The sequence below is a fragment of the Panicum hallii genome, chromosome 5 (genome assembly GCF_002211085.1).
Source record: "Panicum hallii strain FIL2 chromosome 5, PHallii_v3.1, whole genome shotgun sequence".
In the NCBI taxonomy this organism is placed as follows: Eukaryota; Viridiplantae; Streptophyta; class Magnoliopsida; order Poales; family Poaceae; genus Panicum; species Panicum hallii.
The window spans coordinates 54823128-54847178 of record NC_038046.1 but is presented as its reverse complement, the minus strand read 5'-3'; the positions used below and the strand labels follow the sequence as shown (position 1 = coordinate 54847178).

General features: G+C 44.8%; 1 protein-coding gene across 1 annotated transcript; it reads right to left on the bottom strand.

The window, feature by feature from the left end:
* Positions 1-4901: 4901 nt before the first annotated feature.
* LOC112891635 (AP2/ERF and B3 domain-containing protein Os01g0141000-like) lies at positions 4902-6672 on the bottom strand. Its single transcript, XM_025958542.1, has one exon. It carries the CDS (start codon positions 6297-6299, stop codon positions 5184-5186), a length of 1116 nt encoding a protein of 371 aa, XP_025814327.1. The 5' UTR covers positions 6300-6672; the 3' UTR covers positions 4902-5183.
* Between the last annotated feature and the right edge of the window lie 17379 nt (positions 6673-24051).

The window sequence follows — 24051 nt, the reverse complement described above, 5'->3', positions numbered from 1 at the left end:
TTGAAAAAAAGAAACTAGTAGGGCAAGCTGCAGGTTACTTAACCTACTATTCAATTTCTCGCTAGACTACCGGCGCTGCAATTTGCCACGAGCACATGCCATTCCTATGAACATTGACCATTGACCGCGCCAGAATGTCATGGTGGCTGAATGAACAGAAGACGGCGTGGACGGCGCCATTCACTCGCGTGCTCTTTGATCGATCAACTTGCAAAAGAGGCGCAGCGGGACGAGAGGAAGAAGAAAGAAGAACGCAACAACAACGAACGCAGCAACGACGACTATGGTGGAAAAGTCTCGCCATCTTCCTTCTTCGTCTCTCAACTTGGCGAGCTAGTTGCCGCTGCTAAAAACAAGGAGCGAAAGGACCCATGCGTTGCCCTACATTTGCAGCGTTGTCGTATCCTCTCGGCTCGGAGGTGACTACAAGTGTGTGTGCATGTGTGTGTGTGGAGAAAGCTCCGGCCGTTCGCACTTGCAGAAGGCCATGTTAAAACGCGAGCGAGAGTGCATGCGTGTCCAGATGCACTGGCACTGCACACTGCAAACACTTGCATTGGTACGTTTCTTTTCAAAAAAGAAAAAACACTTGCATTGGCTTGCAGTCCAGGCGCAGGCACTTAGCTGATGTGTCATTAGTAATTTTGTCAGTACACGATCGACAACAGCTAGCTGCGTATATATACACGCAGTCTAGTGTGTGTCTGTACATGTACGCGTATATTCGTATTGGTTTGATCTATACATTGTGTTTTAATATTCCATGTTGGTATAACCGTATAATTAAGCACATTTCCTCGTAGGTATTCGTCTTCATCATCAGCTGGGCCTGCGTCACCTGAGGAATGTTCTGAGATGGTCGCCGCGCGTCTTCGAGATCCTTGGACTTTTCAACATGGAGTATCAATTGGTTGGTGCTTTGGACAGCTATGGCAATAATTCAAAAGAAAAAAAAAGAACCCTGCCTGTTCTTCGAAACCATTTGAAAAAGAGATGCATTTTCAAATGAGCAACATGTGGATATGCACAGTAGACTATTGTCACAAGTTCAGGCTGCTTTGTTTGAAAGATGACAAGCAGAGATGCTCTCTTCTCCCTCGAAGTCCGTAGAAAAACGAACTATCATAATCTGGATTCTGGATCAAAAAGCAAGTTGGTACCACATATATGTTCATATTCTGATCTTACATATATGCATCAATCTTAATTATTATTCCAGACGGCAAGGAGTTTAATGTTGATGCGACACTCGTACTACAGAACTGGACATGGCAAATACTGCAGGAAGGAAGGAAGTTGGCCAGCAGTTTAACAGGACTGAAATATTCAATTAATGTACTCGATCGGTGCGATGAACCTAGCCAGCCAGCCATCTCGTGCTATTTGTGCAAGTTGCATTGGCCTGGCTGGCTAGCTAGCTAGCTGCAGGGTATATAATGGTTGCAAGTGGCATCACTTGCAAGTAGTGATGGATGAATGTGAAATGATGCTCACTGTCGTGTTGATCGATTTACTCGGCGAACGTATCTAGAGAACGTACTACTACACACATATTATTGCTTCGGTCTTTTTCATTTTTACGATTACTACAATTAAAACAAGAAATAAGCTAATAATAAGGTTGAATACTTCGACCGAGTGACAAATTTTTATGCTACAGCTATAGTAAGTGATACACTGGAGGGCGTGTTTCTCAGCAGTGACAAGCATACCAGGGCTACCTCTCACCAAATTTGACGAGCTATATGGACCAGAATAGTGACTCCCAATTCTGCAACCCTAGTGGTCACCCAAAGCTATCATGGCAGCTGGTTTGTGGTTCCCCAAATGGCATATTCTAATTAATTCAGATCATATATAGCTTCCATCCAAACAACAAAAAAAGGATCAGAGCCTTATGGGTAAGATCGAAAGTTTGGAACCATGGAATTAGAACTATTAGAATAATAAAGCTGCAGAATCCTAATAAACTCAGCTAGCCTAGTCAGTTTAGATTACAGAAGTCATAAAATCGCACGTTATATAATTGAGATTTTTGACAAAAAAGAAACTTGAAATGCCAGGAGCATGCTAGCTCCTACATAAATGCGTAGAACACATACACCTCTGCTATGAATGACACTAATAATGAAATGCCCATTTTTAGATGTGAGTGGACCTTGTCGTTTTGCCCTCATATATGTCAACAGCATTTTGTCCGCTGAGATTAAGGACAACCCTGGAAGTTTATCTGACAAGTAAGGCATTAATTAGGAAGACTTATATCGATCTTTAAGCCAGTCATATTCAATTTAGTAAACTTTTCTGCAAATTAAAACTACTAGTGCCTGCCCCTTTGTTTATTTTTTACAAGCCATAATTTTGACTGACCAAAATTGATGTTTTACAGCAAATTCTTTCTACAATGTTTTATTAATAGTTACAAAATAATAATAATTGGAAAGTGCTCTTGAATCCAAATCCAATAATACCAACATTGTTAGACTAATTATTAGCCAAAGCATGCCTTGGACAGTCGTCCAAATATGCCATATGTGAAACACAGTTTAGATGCAGGTACTCATACACGCATGCATACTCATGCCTACAAATGCACACATCATGCACACGCTACCCCTATGAACACCTCCAAGATATTAGGATAATAAATTTTGACATTGATAAAGTCACCATAGGCAGCTTGTTGTTGGCAGATGTGTCGCCTACCACTACAAGAATATTGCATTTAATTTCTAAAATAAATTAGGAAGATAGGAGCACTCGTGTTTAGTATAGAACTCATCCAGGTGAATAGGTTCCACCGTAAAGAACTTAATCAACTAAGCTAATATGTGCAAATACTGCAATTAAACAGCATTAGATTGCACACTATCTTCTATCTATATATCCTCATTTTGATTTGAGGTGTCTTCCGTGAAATCTCGAGTTTTACTTCTTGGATTTGTGATTGTGAACTTGTGCGTAATGTGGTTTTGCATGTCTAGAGGAAATTAAACCGATCATAGCTATTATAGATATATGCATCTGCAGCTAGCACGGCAAAGCTAAAGAGGCTTGATGCCACAATGATGAGAAAGTGAGGAGCCAGAAAAGTTTGTCAGCAAAAACTGAATAAATCTTCCCATCATGTAGACTGCTAGCCAGTCCAAAGGGTAAAGATCAAAATGATTAATTTCTCAAAATTTAATATTTTGAGTGGAAATTAGTAGAATTCAGTTATGATGAGTTCGGAATCTACAAAGAAGACAAGCAGTCCATCTAATGAATGTTGAAGGATAAATAGGAGTATTTTTGGTGCTTTCTTTATTTTGTATCTTCCTGCCTGTTAGAGCTTAAGAAATGCATGAAAAATGGATACTATAGGCACCATCAGAACAGAAAGTGGCATCAAGAGTTGCGATATACATAACGTAGATAGCTTCAAAAGTATAGTTGAAAGTGCAAGTTATAACTTGTAACTAGCTAGGACTTTGGGAATGTACAGACTGTTACTGGACTATTCGCAAAATTAAAGGCGGTCACTTTTTTGTTTAGAGAGATGCTTTAATGCAAATATTTGTCCTCGGTACGAGGCCAAGAAGTCTATATAATGATGCAATACATCTCTTACAACGGTAAGATTTCTTGTGGTGGAACCCGCCGACCCGGCACGGATTCTCGTATTTTTCTGGATTTATTCTAGAATTTAACCGGCGTTATTCTTTCAACGGCAGGCAACGTGCTTATCGATAGTGAGGCACCTGTGGTGACTTCATCAATCTCGAGAATCAGTCAGCCCGGTCTCTCGCAGGTACTCATAGGGATAGGGTTGCGTGCATGTTTTTACATCGTGAGTGTACGCACGTGTATGTGAGCATCTGCATCTGTACTGTGTTTTGTAAAAAAAACAGTGAAGAGCAAATTACTTCTCCTAAACATTTAAAAAATGGAAGAGGGAAGAAAATCTCTCTCATTTATCACTTAGACATAAATAGATGTATGTATACATATCCATGGGATAAACCGATATAGTTCACCCTCACAAATGCCCCCCTTATATACACCGACATAAGCATTTCACCGTGGTCGTCCCCGCAGAAATTCCAATACAGAAATATATCTTCTTTAAAAAGTTTGGAATCAAAAGAGAGATTGAAGTCATATATACATTATCCGATAATTCAAATTAACCACACGAATGGGGAATGATGTGATAAATAAACAATGGAGCATAACACAGAAATATTACTGTAGCTTTGTGTTTTATGGGGGGTATACAAACGATGTATGATCAAATGGCACATGATTTTGCACACAGAAATCCATTAAAAGCTTGAAACAAATTGAATCAAAAGGATATCTGACATACGATACAAGAAAGTTATATACAAAGAAAGAAAATAATAAACAGCATTTGAGTTTTTGGGCTATATTCTCTTTTGCAGAAAAAGCTGATGTATCCTTCTGGAGTACCCGCTACGATCATGAAAGAAAATGAAGTTGAAACAAACTTGATAGGGCGATATTTAGTTCAATCATACCCAGCTATTAGTTCAAACAAGACGAATAAATACGCAGACTCGCCATCCTTTTGAATCAACTGAACAGCAGCGAACAATTGGTAGTCACTGTGATGAATTAAGCACATCAATCTCGCACAATTAAAATGGAAACTGACGCAAAATTCAAGATATTCAAATGTTGCTATATATGTAAAACTCTGAATCCAAGACTTATTTTTCTCCATTATGCAAATGATGAGGTTTCTGCATCTTTAACTTCGATTGTTTAATTAGTTAATAACACCCCAAACCCAGTACAAATGTGCAGCAACATCAACTAATTATTCATGACGAACTGCTACAGCAAAGCTAACCATGCTAGATGTGTTGCCGAGCAAGAGTGAATCTATGAGCAAAACAGGAAGAAATCACATCTTCGACATCTAGCATATCGAAATAAACTTATTATTGCTGTACTCGATCGATGATGGCACAAACTTGCATGATCTTGTAGGGTTACTACTACTACCATCTCAAGACTTCCTAACAATGGTGGTGTACATACAACTCGTCTTGCCGCAGTCTGACATAACAAGTTCTTTGCAAAGACGAAGAACAGACACTAGAATTTGGATTCGATTGAGATCAAACAGGCGAAGCAAGAAAAGGGGAAGAACTAGAATACTATGCATATGATCGCTGCTATAACAAGAAGGCACCTAGGGCAGGAGAGCGGTGATGAGCCACGCATTGCTTCTTCAAGAACCCCTGGCCTTGCTCGAACGCCATCTCCACCGGCCGTGCCCTCTTCTGGCACCCGTCTCCGGCGATGTCCACGCCGAACAGCCTGACTACACGGGCGGCTTCCTTTGGTTTCTCCGCTGTTGCGGCGGCCGGCACCGGCGCCGGCGCCGCGTCGGTGGCGGCCGTCGTCTTGGTCTTCTTGCAGTCGATGAAGAGCTGCTTCTCCGGGCCGTATGTGGAGTGGGAGAAGACGATGGTGTCCCCGGCTCGGAGGCCCTTCTCCCGGACGAAGCGGCTCCATCCCTTGGTGAGCACATAGCTCTGGCTGCTGTTCCAGTACGAGTACCGGAACCGCCACACCTTGCCCTCGCCGTCCTCGAAGTTGAGGAGCACGCCCTTGCCGGTGGCGGCCTCCGGCGAGCGCTTGAGCGGGAAGTGCTTCTCGGCGTGCTGCTTGGGCACGACGAGGCGGTTGAGCTTGCCGACGTCGCTGGGCGTGACGGCCTTCTCGAACAGCAGCGCGCGCGCCCAGGCCGGCGTGGGCTGCGCGCGGGCGCCCATGCCGCGGCCGCGGCGCAGGCCCTGGCGGAGCTCGTCGGCGTAGGTGTGCTTCCGGAGCATGTCGACGATCTCCGCCTTGGAGTGCGCGAGCAGGAAGGCGAGCTCGGGCGCCGACGCCCCGGCCCCCGGGAAGTTGGTGGCGGCCTCGCGGCCGCGGTAGCGGAGCGCGGCGACGTCGTAGGCGCGCGCGGCGGCCTCCTCGTCGGGGAACGTGCCGAGCCACACCCGCGCGTGGCGCTCGTAGATCTGCGCGCCCCAGCGCCCGTTGGGCTGCGGCACGACGCCCTTGTACCGCGAGGACCCCTGCGCCACCGCCGCCGCCGACGGCTGCGACGTGACGGCCTGCTCGTCCGCCGGCGAGACCTCGTCCCCGCCGGTCGGCGCTGCGGCTAGCTGCTGCTGCGCGGCGCCGGACACCGTGGTGGCCGTGGACGCGCCGGTGGAGCGCGAGGAGGAGGAGGCGGAGGCGGAGGAGCCCTCCGCCGCCGTGGGGCTCGTGCTCTCGATCCCCATGATGAGCTACAGCTTCGGTGCTCCCCTGGTGTCTCTGGCTGCTTTCCTCGCTCGCTTTGGTTTCTTGGCGTGTGTGCTTGCTTCTGTGCTCCCTGCAGCAGCCTCTGCGGCCTGTGATAGTAATCGCCGCTAGCTAGAAACAGTGTGGAATTATTGACAAGAGTTTACTGTGTAGTAGTCTGTGTTCTAGCCTTGCTAGGGCTGGGGCAAGCAGGCTTGTGTTGCTATACTAGTACTAGATGCTTAGATAGAACGATAGATCGATGATGGAGTGGGGCGTGGCGCGCGCGGCCTATATATAGCGAACGGTATGTTTCTATTTTGGACGCATGCACATGTGTGCAGATACACACACGCATATATAGATATACATATCTATACATACTGAGACTAGTATGTACTAGCTACCTAGCTCATTCAATTTATGCTTCTTGCAAGGTCTGGCTCTGGGTGTGTGATTTTTTTTATTTTTTTTTGCTTGCTTGTCTGCACCCTGCGGAACTGAAAAGGCCACATATATTACATGTATTTTTTTGTACGGCACATGTTGTTGGGTGGATTTTTCTCTCTGTTATTTTCTCAGCTTGGGGTGCGGATGTGGACGTCGATGACTGGTCCAATGTACTTGATGCATGCACAGGCAGCGTGCTAGCATCAAACATCACACACATATATAAGTAAAAGCTACTAGCTAGTTGGTATGTATCCATGAATTTACATAAAAAATAGTGAAAGTTGAGAGTACCAACTTGCAGGCCCGGGGGTTCTCAAATACTACCGACCTGCGCATCCCAATTCTTTACAATACGTCGTCTAGTAATTGTAGGCTTTATGTGTGTGCTTTCAAATACTCTCCTTTTATAATTTGGCTTATCTTAATAAGCTAGCAAATAGTTTTCTTAGAATTTGACGCGCCGATCGATCTCAACTTGCTCGACTTTGGGTGCCATCACTCCTATAATGTGATTATCTTACTCGAACCAGCTTTGGCAGAATTATTCGTTCCAGGAGAATCTCTGGTATCTCCTCATGGTATGTGAGACGAGTCATCAGGTGATGCTATATATACCTAAAAGTTATGTATAGGTGTAAAACTGTAAGGAATGGGGATGTGTATTTGGGTACTTGTTAGAAACCCCTTATGACTTGCCGGGGTGTTTTTTTGCAACTTTTTCTAAGAAGCATTCTTTGGTATTTTTGTTTTGGCAACCTGCCTGCTATGTTTAATTTAGTTTTCGAATAAATAAATTTGACAAAACACGCAGTTTGATTTCTTTCACTGTTTCGGTCTCCAGTCACGCTCTCGTTTCTGTCTATCTAGCTAGGACTTTCAATCTTCAGCAAGTCCTGGTGCGGCATGCTTTCACATTAGTAGACGGACTTTTCTTCAGACCGTACTTCTCTTCGGGAGGACACTGCCCACCAAATTAAGTTGTGCTACGGTGAACATATATATACTTCCAATTTCAAGAGTTATGCACATCAACTTCGAACTCAAAAACTTTTTTGCAGTTAAATTGTGTCTGGAAAGAACAAATACGAACTAAGTATTATATTGGCTTATTGATTTATCCTATTTATTCTTGAGTAAAAAAGAGTGTGTTTACAGCATCCCAAGCTAGGCCACATACAGGGGGTGCTTGTCTGCCTCGATGCAAGAAATCCCTGCCCTAGAAAACACTGCTGAATCAGTAAATCCCCACTTGTTTAAAGAGTGGGTGGGATGGGAATGGATGTGTGATCCTGCTGTACTAATACGTTCATGACAGGGACAAGAACTGTCATGTGGTCATCTTTGCCCACTCAAGCAAAACAAAAGAACCTTCCTTGCCATGATCTCCATCTTGTAGGAGTAAATGTGATATTTTTTTTCGTGGCAAAGTAGCATGCTTTCTGATCATTTGTAAATTTGTTAGCATATAAAAATCAAGAGCCAGTACAGTGACGTGACCAAGTGCGATTATGTAGTATAATCGCTGTTGACGTGCACGTGCACGAACAGATTAAAGTCATCGTCTGTGTCGTCAATGTGGAAATACACACGCAACGTCATCCTTTTTTCTGTGCAAGTTGAGCAAATTGCAACTTGATTATGATGCTGGACTCGCAAAAAAAAACACTAAATAAATTTGTTGGGTACCGAGGTAATTAAACCCAACTGAGATTTTAGCTAGGGCAATACATACAAGTTAGCTCAGAAACAAGAGAGAGAGAGAAACAATAGGAAAATCCGTGTGGTCACGCAGGATTCGGCGAATGGAAGAAAGACGCGACATAGGTCAACTGACTAATTTGGTGGGTGACAGAGAAGAAGATTCTTAGAAACGAGGGTGCGCCAAGTATTTTGGCAACCGGGCTTCCTTTTGTGCTTATGGATTAATATATAATCCAGTAGGAAATTTCTCAGGAAGCTGGAGGATAAGGTGCTCGTGTTGTTCATGGCCTTAAGTTATGCGAGCCTACGTGTCACAGTAATATCGAGGACATCAATATGTGCACCTTACACAAAATCAGAAAAAATGTACTTTTTTATATTTTATATAGTTAACTATGTCTATGAGTTCCTAACGAATACCAGTGACTCATCACTAAACTTCAGAATAGTTTGCATTTCCAAACATACAAAGTTAAATAAACAATTTCTAAAAGTTAAGCAATAAAGGGTCGGAGAACAGCTGTAGTTTCTCAACATCAAGTGATTATGGTTTGGAGACTTAGCTATCAGTATAGGAATTTCTCTATTTGGGTGACTCGCCACTCAGCAAAAACAATATTACTTTAGGTGTCTCCATTACATTTGTCTGAAGCATTGAGTCCATATCAGTTAGGTACCGTCAACCTCTTTTTTCTAATATTAGGGTCTATTTTCTGTTGCTGTCTGGTGAAATTCGATAGTTACCTACTGCATGTTAGCGAAACAAAAATGCTTCAAACTAATAATAACTACACCCAAATCTGAATATGAATAATTTTCTTGGTCGCGCCTGGCTCACATCACATAGACAGAAAAAGATCTAGAAAAGCATTGCACCTGATTGCAAACCCAAGCTTAGGATTCGCCTTGGTGCGTAGGGCGTGTGCGCCCAGCATTTAACGGAGCAACAGGTCAAGTGGGAGAGAGAGAGAGAGAGAGAGCGGTGGGGAGGAGCCATTCCAGCAATCACAGGAGGTGACAGGAGCCCCACGAACGAGAGAGAGAGAGAGAGAGAGAGAGGGTGCTCGTTCAGCTCCCCTGTAAAGGCGGGCGGGCCCAGTGCTCCCTACCTCCTCCCTCTACAGCATGAGCGTTGCTTTGTCGCCTCGTGCCCCATTTGGGCGACTTGCCATCGACCCTTTGCTGCTATTTTCTGATGCTTATCGCTTCGGTTCCTACTAGTCACGTCGTGCGCTGCCGTACACGTGGACGGCTCCTTTTTTTTTGTTTCCGAGACGTTTTCTGGCTAGAGGGGAAAAAAACAAGCTCCTTGGCTCCGGCCTTGCCTCCTTGGAAGTTTCCATATATTAATCCATTGCATGCGTGTGAGTGTGTCTTTGTAGTATTACGCAGGCAGGGGGATGGAGAGCATATATGTATATATATAAACTTATCTCTCTTTAACCCTCCTCCCTCCATGATTTCGAAATTTACTAGCTAGCTGTGTTTTTTCTAAAATTTCTATGAACCGCTCCCTCGGTCACAAATATTAGTTATTTTATTAACTTTTCTAGATTTATAAACTTTGCTATACATCTAGATATAAATATATATATATGTAGATGTATAGTAAAAATTATATATTTATTAAAAAACGACTAATAATTTGAAACCGAAGAAGTATTGAACTCAACTCTGAAGTGGCTATCAACTCTAAAACGGATCATGCACAGACTGCATTATTTACAGCATAGTCGCAGTACCGTCTTCTCCGCTCCGATCTGTTGTAAATCGCATGTATCATCATCAGCATGTAGGATCATCATGATATTTAACACTGTACCCTTCTAATTTTGCCCAGAAGTATATATTGACAGAAAAGGAGGCTCTTGGCGTGTCCATAGACAAAGGTGCGATGAACTAACTGCACAGCAGTGTTTTGCTACCTATCAACGTACACTCTGAAAGCACGCAGCAGAAAACCATATGCATGAGCAACTTGGGCAAAACAACGGCAACGCAACCTCCTCTCTCTCTCTCTCGCCCCCCCCCCCCCCCCCCCCACCCACCCTCCCAACCTTCACTGAAATCATCTCTCTGCTAGCAGAAAGCTCAAAACCACGGCTGCCTGTGTTTGCACTGTCTGCGTCTACAGTGTGTCACTGTCGCTCTCTCTCGTTTTGGACACGACGTAACGTGCGCGGTTTCCATTGAGTTTGAGAAACCGTGTACAGCAGCTACTGATCACGCAATGGATCGGCGTACAAAGTTGGGGATGGAGGAGGGCGAAGGTCCCCAAGCAAGCAACTAGCAAGCATGGTTTTGTCGCCGCTGCCTCTGGGGCACATAGAGGCCGCTGCGGGCCTGAATGCGAAAGGGAGCGCCCCTTTCCGTGGTACTCATCAGCCCCTCTTGCGACGCAACTTGTCCCTGTTGGCAACAAGCTTGAAAACGAATCAGGTCGACCATTTCATATCTCTCTACCTCTCTCGGCGCTAGCTGGTTCTCCTTTCCCTTCTCTTCTGATGAGAGCAACAAGTCGGCATGCAGCTGCTGCTTCTGCTACATGCACGTTTTCCGTTTGATCAACTGTTCGGTTACATGTCGATGTTACGATTGTTGGAGAAAATTTGGTGACCATATGTGTACGAGATGCATATGATCCTCCGTCCTGTTCTACATATATGATCCGAGTCAAACTTCTGAAATACTCCCTCTATCCTATTATATAAGAGGTAACCACACCTCTGATTCAAAGACCAAGCAACGTATCTAATTCTCTCTGTTAACGCTAGTATTACTGCATCGATAGACGTATGTATAGAGAGAGTGCATCTTATATTATGGGATTTGAGTAAAAAGTGGTTACGCCCTGACGGAGGGAGTAGTTAACATAGTTAACCGTACTGTACTCTCTTGTGTATAATTCTATTGCTACTGCCACCTCTTATCTTTATTATTACCTCAGTTCCAAAATATAGCAACTTTAGACTTGGTCAAAGTCAAATATTTTCATCTTTGACCAATAATATCTTAAAAATAATTAATTTTAAATAAAAAGGATTAAATGTTATGATAGTTGATTTAATTTTTAATTAATTAAAATTAATTTTATGTTGTCGATCTTTGTAATTTTTACAATCAATAGCTAAAGTTTAAAATATATAATTTAAAAAAACTAAAAATAGCTATATTTCAGGACAGAAGATGTACTATTTTAGGAGCTGTTGTACCCTCTAGGGTTTCATTCTCTCCTGCCAAAACTGCAGCACTAGTAATAGTAATTAAACAAATTAAATGGAACGACATACACAGCTTCAAAAATTAACCCGGGTGTTGAAAGTTAGCTGGTGCATAACTTCTGTAGTGGATGAGTGGTCCACCGTGGCGCCATGGACAAAAGAGATGGTCTCGTCCACCGGAATGAATGCCTTGTGTTGTTGGTGTCCACGAACGGGTCCATTCAGATGGGCATGACAAGGATGCGGGGAGATGACTTTCTAGATGGGCAACCTACGTCCATGTAATGCACCCATGTGCCGAATCATGCACGTATTTTCTGTTTATTTTATGGGTAACTCCCAATCGTCCCATGTTAGAATATACTTATACTAGCAGCAGCTGTATGCTGCAGCTGATGACGCAGTAACTTTCTCCGGATGCATGCATGTATGGGTGTGCACAGTGGCGTCCTCTTCTCTTGATTGGACACGGGAGGAGCAAAAAGGAAAGAAAAAAAAAGATAACGTTGAAGCGGTCGCTTTTTCCTACTAGCTCGTGTCAAAATCCCCACGCCACGGCGCGAGAGATTCAAGGTCAAGTCCAGCTCGCCCCACACGCTCCCTGCCAAACTCTCGCTTCATTTTTGTAATACCATGTGGTGATGATTACGTCCAGAACTTTCTAATGTTCATGCATGCAGCCGGCCGGAAATATTTAACTACCGGCGGCTAATGATATAACCGTGGCGTTTTTAGCATGCATGCCACCAGCGGTGCCTATCGTTAACCACCCTTTCCCTTTTCGACTGGTGGGTGCACATCGCACAGACCGGTCACTGTCAGCATCAAAATGTTCTGCTAAGAAATTAAAGGACCGTGTGTCAATCAGCACATGGGCGGTAATTTGAGGGGTTTTAGAATTTAGAAGACGTTACTATCTTGTAAATATTCTCGATCGATCTCCGGTCAGAGACAAGTGGCGTTTTGGGTTGCTTGCGGTCAAAATTTTGAACTGGGGGCGGATTACAAAAAACTTTTCATATGTTAATTCCCATTATTGGAACATGGCACAAGCAGATTTGTTTGAAAAAAAAAATTGTACTTTCACAACATTGAACTTGTTATGGTTTATCAATACATTATCATAGCAACAGTTGTGTTTTGAGGACTGTACCGATGTTCAAAACATCACTACTTATTCGTCACTCAAGGGAGTAGTATTGATCAAGCCGCCAATGCTGCTTTGCTTTTGTAACATTGCTTGCCTTCAGCGCTATTGCAAATCAACCGACAAGTGGAGGTGGAGCTTCGTACAGGCCAAGTTGGGCAGCGACCCCTGACGACATTTTCTATCTCCATGTATAGATAGTTACGAGGGAGAGCTAGGCTGATGTTTACTATAACATGCGAAGATTTTAGCTTAGTCCACTCAGTTTTTAGCACTGCCTGCCCCGGCCCCTAAGATTGTGCTTAAGCTCTACCACGGACCTAACCCTGCTTGGGAGTACTTTGTAACGTTGGTCGCTTGACACAAAAAAAAATACGGGTTACCATATAACCGTGCATCGGTGAAACCTTAACCGTGTTGGGCATTCACATCTTCCCCGGCTACATGTGTTGGCCTTTGCATGCATTCCCCTGTTGGTCTAGCTAGGTTGGGTTTCAAGTTAAGGTCGCCTGCGCACTCGAAGGGGCACTGGACTCTTGACCTCAACACAGTCGTGGTGGCATCACATGCACATGCAGTACATTCATGCGCCAAAGACCACATGCCTTACAATTCATTGTATCTCACGAAAAAAAAGCACTGGCGTTATTTCGGCGCCGTTCTGATCTGCTTTCGTGAAAAGCAGCAGGGTACCTAGGTGCAGCTGCATGCAGGTAAATGCAGCAAAAAATGGGGGTCCCAGAAAGAGAGAGATGGTGTACCAAGCCAAGCCTGGAACAAACGACAAGGGACGTACACAGGCCGGCCGAAGAACGATCAACGGAGACCCGGCGCCAAGCAGCGGCTTTACTCAGCTGTTGCAATGTTCAGACTTCAGACAGTGTGTTGCAGGGCATGCCTGCCTGCCACTCGTAGCAAGCATGCATGGACGACGCCCCAATGCCGAACCACGCAGCTAGGATACCAAAACGAGAATAGTGTCAGCCAATGCAATCCTGCTGCTGTGCTGCTGCTGCCAAGATAGGGCAACTGTACCCGATCTCGTTCAATACTGTTGCTAGTTTTGGTACTCGTAGAGCCTTGGCTTCTTGCTTGCCAAGCGACAATGCTAGCTTTTATTTCTGTCTGAAAAAGGAAGTGAAAAACCGCAGCAATGCCAAGCCATGCATTGTTCCGTACTGTGCTGGAGAAAGGTAATGTGCTAGATCCCACAACGAGGAGCTGAGGTAGCTGACAATTGTGGCTGCAGCAGACAGCAGGCTGATCTTTTTTTTTTTTTGAAAAGGATAGCAGGCTGATCGCTCATAGGGCCGCTGGCTAGCCCTTGTCTCTTGGTGTGTCGGCACTAGAGGACATATGCGTCCGTGCTATTTGATGCCATCTATGTTCTACAGGTTTACAGGTCAATAATTATTACCCCCTCTGATCGCGGCGGGTCCTTTTAGATTTGTACATTTATAGGAACAAAATGTACAAATTACCAACCACTGACACTACAAAATTCAGTAAAGTGTCCCAATTACTTACCATTACCACCAATGGAAACGACGATATCCTAATAGACCCATATATATTTATAAATTCCTCATTACTACCATTATGAACAATTTAATCCAAAATATCTCTGTACTGCCACGCAGTTAGAGGAACAAACGTACAAAATTATCCATCACCGGCGTTACAAAAAATTAATAAAATATCCCTATTCCTATTAAAAATATACTTACCACTATTATCAATCTTTGTTGTGGTGACTCCGTCAATCTTAAATTCTATCAGCCTAAGGTTTTTGAAGGATTTTTATAGGAACGAGGTGTGCGCGTGTGTTATATGGATCAGTATTATATGCAATTAGTGTATCCAAAAAAATCTAGTTGCTAGAATTCAAGAACTGTAATAATTAGTGTGTCAATCATGGCTTGTTTTTAAATTGTTCGCGAGTTGTATCTCTCTTGCTTCGATCCACCGAGCAAACACACCGTCCAAGAGACGGCATACTATGCTACTAGCAGAACAGTGTTTGAGCAGTTGATGGTGTGCGGCAGTCGGCCTGCAGGTCGCATTTAAGGGTACCCTGAAGTGGATGTCAGGTCGGCCGTGTCCGATAGCCCAACCATTTCCAGGCGCGCGGCACCTCTCTGTCTGCAGAGGGTCAGCGTCGTCGTTGGACAAGGCCGGCCGGCATCGCATTGGTCCGGTTAGTACTTTTGTTATTTGTCTAATATAAAACCGGCGATATTGTGTCTCGCTTATCTATATAGGAAACTAATAAACTGAGAACCTGGTTTGATTTGGGTTTTTGCTAGCGCCCTCCAGGCCAAACCTCGTTTGGTACAGCATCAAAGCTAGCATCCGTCCTTGCTTGCGAGCTGCGACCTTGTCGGTAAACATTGCCACATCACCACCTGATAAATACTCACCCTAGCTGCTCTCTTTCTACGACACCAATGGTTGCATGTCAGTGGAAGTAAGGTGGATTCTAGAAACGGTGAGAATTTCATCGAGAAGCAGACTTTGATGTTTTGAACTAGATCGAAGCTGGCTGCGGTCATAGTTCACTTGTTGTTTTGGAACCGAGGGAGTAGTATGTACTTATTATTTTCTAATACCTATGCAGCCGAAACGTATTATTTTCGCATGACTTTTTCCGAAACACAATTTTGTTTCTTAGAAACCTCAATCAGTTCAATCAACTTTCGTTAGCCATTGCTGGTTGGTCCGTCCATGTCTACTACGCGACTTCCCTAACGGTCCATGGGCTAACAACCCTCCTACAGTCCTATTGCTATTGAAATATGTAAATAAAAAAGGAGGACACTGCAAGAACTATAACAAGGTAGCTAGTATATGCAATTCATGCACCAACAAAATTGACCCTGGCAATAGGAACTGAATTGAAGCAAGAAGACGCGCCAGCGGCGGCGGTCCCTGGCGCCATCAAGCCGGCGCTGCCACGGCACATGCGTACTTGAAGCCTCGACGACAATGCATCATCTCATCTCATCATCTGCGACGACGACGGCATCGGTCCGGCCGGGCCGGTGGCGTTAAACGCCACCACCATAAGTGCGTACTCGACCCCTGACGCCGCATGCATGAGATCGGGAGAGCAAGCATGCCTTGAGGTCCAGGTACACGACAGTATTAAGCTGCCGTTCCCTGGACCATGCGAATTCAATGGGCAGCTGCGTGCATACGAACTGTAGCCTGGCCCTCGTCGTAGCTTAGCTGGGATCGATCTGCATCATGCCCCCATCAGTTACTACCGTCGCCACATGGATGGCATGGCACGGTCCCGGATGTCGTTGTCTGACAACAGGCATCTGAATGCGTGCATCACGAGCAGCTAGCTGTGCAGGAATAATAGTGCGTGCACCATTGATCTCATCTCATCTCATCTCCAGTATACTTTGCTATCTAGTATCTGCATAAGAAAGACCCTTCTTATTATGTTGGAGGAAACAAATTAATTCGTCAGATCGATCACGCGTTTACTGAACTTCAGACTGCAATGCAACAAGGTGCATGCTGCTGCAACACCCGGGATGAGTTGTGTGTATACTGTTAGATCTTAGGAATCGACTAAGTAACAGTTAGCTCGGTGATTAGGGAATCAAGATAGCATTTGTGTCTAATCCTGAGAGAAACAGAGAGAGAGAGATGGAAAAGATGCCGTACCTCCAGACGATGAGCCGGCATCGCCATTGCTTGCCATGGCGATGGAGAATGCGTGCCGTAGTCGAACACGAGTGAGGAAGAGCCGGAAGAGCCGGCGGCGATGTCCAGCAGAGGCGGCGGCGTGGATGCAGAGATGGCGGCGTGGACGCAGAGGCGGCGGTGCTTCCCGTCACTTCAGCGCCGCACTTAGATCGGATTGTGCTAGGGTTTTAGGTGGGCAATAGGCACGGCGGCGAACCTCGTCATGCGTGCCCCGGCCCCCACCTTTCTTTTATATGGCGCTACGCGACGGGGGCCCACATGCCATCGTCTTGGCTGTGCGCCCCCGATCGGGGCGCGTAACGGACTCCGGATCGGTCGTTGGACCGATCCGGGTCGAGATCAAGTCAACATTCTCCCCTTTGATCTCTACTAACGTACTCACTTCTTACGTCCGATTTCATTCAGATTAGTACATTGAGCATGCCTCGTCTCAACAGTTATTACCGTTGGATTAACAACCACAACATACCTTTCCGTTTGAAACAGAACCCTACTTTTAGGCCCTTACTGTCCAGGAATCATAGGCTTTCCTGTAAACCCATGCCGGCTAAGTGTTCTCTGAACACATTGGGCGGTAAGCCTTTTGTGAGCGGATCCACTAACATCTTCTTTGTGCTCAAATACTCAAGACTGATTGTATGATCCTGGATTTGCTCTTTAACAACATAAAACTTTATGTCAATGTGTTTGGCAGCTCCACTTGACTTGTTGTTGTGAGCGTAGAATACTGCTGGCTCATTGTCGCAGTACATCTTTAGTGGTTTTTCTATGCTGTCAACCACTCTTAATCCGGGTATAAATTTCTTTAGCCATTTAACCTGCCCCGATGCCTCGTAACAAGCTATAAATTCTGCATACATCGTAGACGATGCAGTGACTGTTTGTTTGGAGCTTTTCCACGATATAGCTCCACCTGCAAGAGTAAACACATAGCCTGAAGTGGATTTTCTATCATCCTTATCTCCCGCAAAGTCTGAGTCTGAATAACCCTCTATCACTAGAGATTCAGATCTCCTGTATGTTAGCATGAGGTCTTTCGTTCCTTGCACATAACGCAAAGCTTTCTTAACCATTTTCCAGTGTTCTATCCCTGGATTACTCTGGAATCTGCCAAATATCCCGGTGACAAAAGCTAAGTCAGGGCGCGTACATACTTGAGCATACTGTAGGCTTCCGACAGCTGAAGCATATGGTACCGCTTTCATCTGATCGATTTCGTACTGATTTCTGGGACACTGAAATTTCCCATAACTATCGCCCTTGACTATAGGAGCAGGTGTTGGCTTACTCGCATACATACCGTACTTCTTTAGTACCTTTTCTAGGTATGCTTTCTGCGATAATCCTAAAACCCCCTTGTTTCTATCTCGGTGAATCTCAATTCCTAAAACGAATGAGGCTTCTCCTAAATCTTTCATATCGAACTTTGAGAACAAGAATTTCTTTATCTCTAATAGCAGATCAATATCACTGCTAGCAAGCAGAATATCATCCACATACAGAATAAGAAAAATGAATTTTCCATTCTTAAATTTTGCGTAAATGCAGTTGTCCTCCTCATTTTCTTTGAAACCAAACTTTCTTACGGTTTCATCGAATTTCAAATACCACTGTCTGGAGGCTTGCTTTAATCCATAAATGGATTTCTTTAGGCGACATCCCATCTTTTCTTTTCCTTCCACGACAAAACCTTTTGGCTGTGCCATGTAAATATTCTCATAAAGATCCCCGTTGAGGAACGCCGTCTTTACATCCATCTGATGTAACTCTAAATTATAATGTGCCACTAGTGCCATTATAATTCTAAAGGAATCCTTGCATGAAACAGGAGAAAATGTTTCATTGTAATCTATCCCTTCTCGTTGCGTGAAACCTTTCGCCACAAGTCGCGCTTTGTATCTTTCTATATTTCCTTTGGAGTCACATTTTGTCTTGTAGACCCATTTACAACCTACTGTTTTGGCTCCTTTAGGAATTTCTTCTAGATTTCAAACATCGTTGGTACTCATCGATTTCATTTCATCTTTCATGGCTTCCGACCATTCAGACGAATGAACGCTTCTCATGGCTTCTTCAAATGAAGTGGGGTCACCCTCCATCTGAATTTCCTCGCTATTATAGATTTGATAATCGCTCGAAATAGCGGGCTTTCTTGTTCTTTGAGACCTTCTCGGTGCCTCAGCTATCGGTACTTCTTCTACTTGGGGCTGCTGTTGCTCCCCCTGGTGTGCGGCTACCGGTTCTGTCGGATCCTGCAGAACAGGTTGCTGATTCTGACTCGTCGCCGCAGCTGGAGAACTAACAACAGGTGCTGGCACCGTAGATGAAGCAGCAACTGGTGAAGAACTAACAACAGGTGCTGACACCGTAGGTGAAGCAGCAACAGGCAACACGAAAAATGGATCTTGGATCATCGGAGTAGGTACGAAAACCCGCTTCTCCTCAAGGTCAATCTTTCGAGCTACCGTGCTCCCCCTCATCATCTGATCCTCCAAAAAGAAAGCGTATCTCGTTTCTACGAACTTTGTATATCCGTTAGGACAGTAGAAACGATAACCCTTCGACTTTTCTGGATAGCCAATAAAATAGCAACTTACTGTCTTAGGGTCTAACTTTCCAATAGTTGGATTAAATACTTTCGCCTCAGCTGGACAGCCCCATACATGTAAATAGTTTAGTGTGGGTCTTCTCCCTGTCCATAACTCGTACGGTGTTTTAGGCACCGACTTACTCGGTACGCGATTAAGAATATGAATAGCGGTTTTTAACGCCTCCATCCATAAATTAATCGGTAACGTAGAATAGCTTAGCATACTTCTCACCATATCCATTAAGGTACGATTACGTCTTTCAGCGACTCCATTTTGCTGAGGCTCGCCCGGTGTAGAGTACTGAGCTACTATTCCATTTTCCTGTAGAAACCTCGCAAAAGGTCCAGGAATTTGGCCATACGGGGTGTGTCTACTGTAGTACTCACCTCCACGGTTAGATCTTACTATTTTTATTTTAAGATTTTGCTGATTTTCTACTTCAGCCTTAAAAATCTTGAATTTATCTAACGCTTCTGATCTTTCTTTAATTGGATAAATATAGCCATAACGTGAATAATCATCCGTAAACGTTATGAACGAATCATAACCGTCAACAGACTTTATGGGAAATGGACCACAGATATCTGTGTGCACTATCTCCAAAACCCCTGAACTGCGTTTGGCTCTTTTCTTTATTTTCTTAACGTACTTTCCTTTAACGCAATCGATGCAATGTTCTTCATCTGAAAAATCTAACGGATGGAGAATATTTTCTTTAATTAATCTCTCAATTCTCCCCCTCGAAATATGGCCTAAACGACAGTGCCATAATTTCGCTGAATTTTCATTGTCGCATCGTTTGCGCTTATGACTTGCGTCGTTAGTCGTGCGTTCAATACTCGTAGTATTGCTAACAGAATTCACAGTCTCATGCATAGGCAACATGTAAAGTTTGTCTTGTCGGATGGCAAGGCCAACACACTGACTTTTAAATATGATCTCACATTGTTCTTTGCCAAAATGACACTTATAACCATCATCTGCCAAACATGATACTGAAATTAAGTTTCTAGACAAAGAGGGTACATAAAGAACATTGTGTAACTGGAGTTTAAAGCCGTTCTCTAATTCTAACGTGAGTTGACAAACTGCTTCAACGTCGGCTCTAACTCCATTGGCGACTTTCAGCCATCTATCCCCTCTTTGCAGCATCGTCCTTGTACTTATACCCTGCAAGGAATTAGCAATATGAACAGTTACACCTGAGTCAATCCACCAAGTAGATTTAGAATAACTTACGTACAGGGTCTCATCTATAAATGTGATAATATCCTCACCTTTCTTAATTAAATGCCTTAGAAAATCTGGGCAATCTTTCTTGTAGTGTCCCGTCTTGTGACACCACATGCATTGATCCTTTTCAATGTGTGGTTGATCTTTCTTTGCACCCTTGCCAGGGTGAGTCGAAGAAGAAGAAGAAGTGGAACCTCGTTTGAACTGAGGTTTCCCTTGTGGCCTCGTGTATTTGTCAGAAGAGTTGTTTCTTTTGTTGTGCCTAACATAGTTGAGCGTGTCACCATGCGAGGCTTTAAGTCTTTCCTCTTCTTGCACACACATTGCGATGAGCTTCTCTAGATCCCATGTCTCTGGGCTGATGTTGTAGTTAACAACAAAAGTCTCAAACTCTTTTGGCAGAAAAGCCAAAACCAAGTGGACAACGAAAGCATGGGGAAGTTCCATGTCCATAGGTTTGAGCTTGGATGCCATGTTACTCATCTTCAGTATGTGCTCTCTCACACCACCGCCAGTGTACTTGTCATTTACTAACCTCTGAATCAGAGTTTGTGCATAAGCTTTTGAAGAGCTAACAAATTGACTCTCAACTTTCTTCAAGTACTCAACTGCGGTGGCGCAATCTGGGATTGCTCCCCTGATACTGTCTATGATGGAACTCTTGATAACCATCAAGCACTTTCTGTTGGAAGAGTTCCATTTGGCTCTCTCAAGATCGTACCTCATTTGAACATTTGCATGTTCTCTTTGACGAGCTTGCCAAACAGTAGAGGTCTCTTCCGGGTCCCTCACCAGTTCCTCGGGACCAACAGGAAACGGTGAGGTGATGGCTAAGTCGATATCTGACAGTGCGAGAGCCACTTCTACCTTTTGTGCCCATATCCCGTAGTTGGAACCATCCAACGGCGGTATAGCATTAATGAAAGTCATTGCATTGGATCCTAAAATTTAAATCAAGAAAAGTGAGAACTGCTTTATAAAACAATAATTGTATATCTCAATTTAACGTTGGTCAATATTAAGACATACAAGTAACTAGCTGCATTAATTCTAAATCACCGTTGGGCAGAATTAGAACAAATGCATGAAAACTTACTTAAAAATTATAATATTGCTATTATCAACGTTGGTCAGAAAATAACAATATTATAACGAAAGAAAAAACTGAAAACTGACTCCTTTAATTATAATGTCTGGTTGGTTCTAAAATAATTAAAGGATATAACTTAATTAAATGTGCAGCGGAAAAAAGAAACAGTGCTAACTTTCAGAAACATTCTAACTTTCTGTCTCTCTATAGAAATTATCACGTTGGTGAAAATTAAAACAGAGATTAAACCATACATGAAATGTCAAAAAGTGTTTCTGAGAAAATATTAAAAGATTCACTGTTTTTCTGGCTCAAATCGGCCCAGAACGGCCCAAACTGGCCCGGCCCAACGCGGCAACCGCGCGCGCGGGGCGCTTACCCGCGCACCAGGCCGCAACCTGGGCCTGGGCCGGGAAAGCGGCGCCCCGCCTGGGCCGTAAGCGGCCCGCGCGCCCCTTATCTCTCTGTGGCCGTCGGCTCAGATCCGACGGCCGTCCGGCCGTTGCGGCCGGGTCAAAACCCCGGTCCGCCGCGCGCTCCCCGCAAACCCTAGATGCATTTCTCCCTCTCCTTCGCCCGCTCCTCCCCCCGGCCTCCCCTGCCTCCTCCTCGCGACGGCGACCGAAGGCGTGGCGCCGCCGTGGGTCTCCTCGCCGGCGAGCGTGCTCGCCTGTACGTGAGCGCACCGCCGTCGAGTGGACCCGAGGCGGTGAGCTAGCCCGCGCGGGAGGCACGGTGGGGATCCCCGAGCGACGGCACGCTTGGGACGCCGCGCCCATCGACGACGGTGGTGCGCTGGAGTTCCTGGGCCGCGGCGGCGCTGTCCCGTGGAGCAGGGAGCTGCCGGTGGTGAGGTAAGGTCTCCTGTCTTGGCCGGTGGGGTTTAGGGTTAGGGTTAGGGTTCGGGTTAGTGCACGGGTTGGCTCGGGGTGCGTGTGTTCTTTCACCCCGAAGGGTTTGATTCGATCTCTTCTTTCTTGCCTTGCAATTTCTCTCGGGTTAATGCCTTTCCCCTCCTTCTAATTGCTTTGCTAGATCCTTACCCGAGCCTAACTATACTTAGTTAGGCTTACTGATACCATTGTTAGATCTTAGGAATCGACTAAGTAACAGTTAGCTCGGTGATTAGGGAATCAAGATAGCATTTGTGTCTAATCCAGAGAGAAACAGAGAGAGAGAGAGAGAGAGAGAGAGAGAGAGAGAGAGATGGAAAAGATGCCGTACCTCCAGACGATGAGCCGGCATCGCCATTGCTTGCCATGGCGATGGAGAATGCGTGCCGTAGTCGAACACGAGTGAGGAAGAGCCGGCGGCGATGTCCAGCAGAGGCGGCGGCGTGGATGCAGAGATGGCGGCGTGGACGCAGAGGCGGCGGCGCTTCCCGTCACTTCAGCGCCGCACTTAGATCGGATTGTGCTAGGGTTTTAGGTGGGCAATAGGCACGGCGGCGAACCTCGTCATGCGTGCCCCGGCCCCCACCTTTCTTTTATATGGCGCTGCGCGACGGGGGCCCACATGCCATCGTCTTGGCTGTGCGCCCCCGATCGGGGCGCGTAACGGACTCCGGATCGGTCGTTGGACCGATCCGGGTCGAGATCAAGTCAACATATACATGCATGAAGCAGCAATAGATAGGTGCCGGAAAGTAGTCTACGGGTGCGTTCGTTTCCTCCCCTCTAAAGTTTAGACCCGTCACATCAAAGAGAATCTTACTATTTAGAAGTATTAAATAAAATCTGTTTATAAAACTTTTTGCACACATGGATGCTAATTCGTGAGACAAATTTAATAAGCCTAATTAATCCATAATTTGCCACAGTGATACTACAGTAATCATCCGCTAATCATGGACCAATATAACTCATTAGATTCGTCTCGCGAATTAGCCCTGAGGTTCTGCAATTAGTTTTGTAATTAGAATTTATTTAATATTTCTAAATGATAAAATTTTCTTTGACGTGACAGCTCTAAATTTTAGACACTAACAAACGAACGCATCCTACGACGACGGAGCCATCCATGATTGCTCGACAGGTCTCCAACAGAAGAGTTAGGGGGTGTTCGTTTCCGGGTATCTAAATTTTAGAGGGGTCACATCAAAGAGAATCTTATCATTTAGAAGTATTAAATAAAGTCTAATTACAAAACTAATTGCAGAACCCTAGTGCTAATTCGCGAGACGAATCTAATGAGGTATATTAGTCCATGATTAGCGAACAATTACTGTAGCATCACTGTGGCAAATTATGGATTAATTAGGCTCATTAAATTTGTCTCGCGAATTAGCATCTAGCTGTGCAAAAAGTTTTATAAACAGATTTTATTTAGTACTTCTAAATAGCAAGATTCTCTTTGATGTGATGGGTCTAAAGTTTAGATAGGAGGAAACGAACAGGCCCTTAGTAGGCGGGGATGGCCGGGACCAAGGCCGGACGGCCAGGGAGCTCGCCCTTCGATAAAGCCCAATTATAGCGCTGCAGCTAGCTCGATCGCTCCACAATGATGGCTGATGGATGGATAGCCATAGCCTCGGTTAGTTAGTGCGAGGCGAGGGAGCCAGCCAATCCGGAGGCGCCGGGTCGCCGGCCGGCCGGC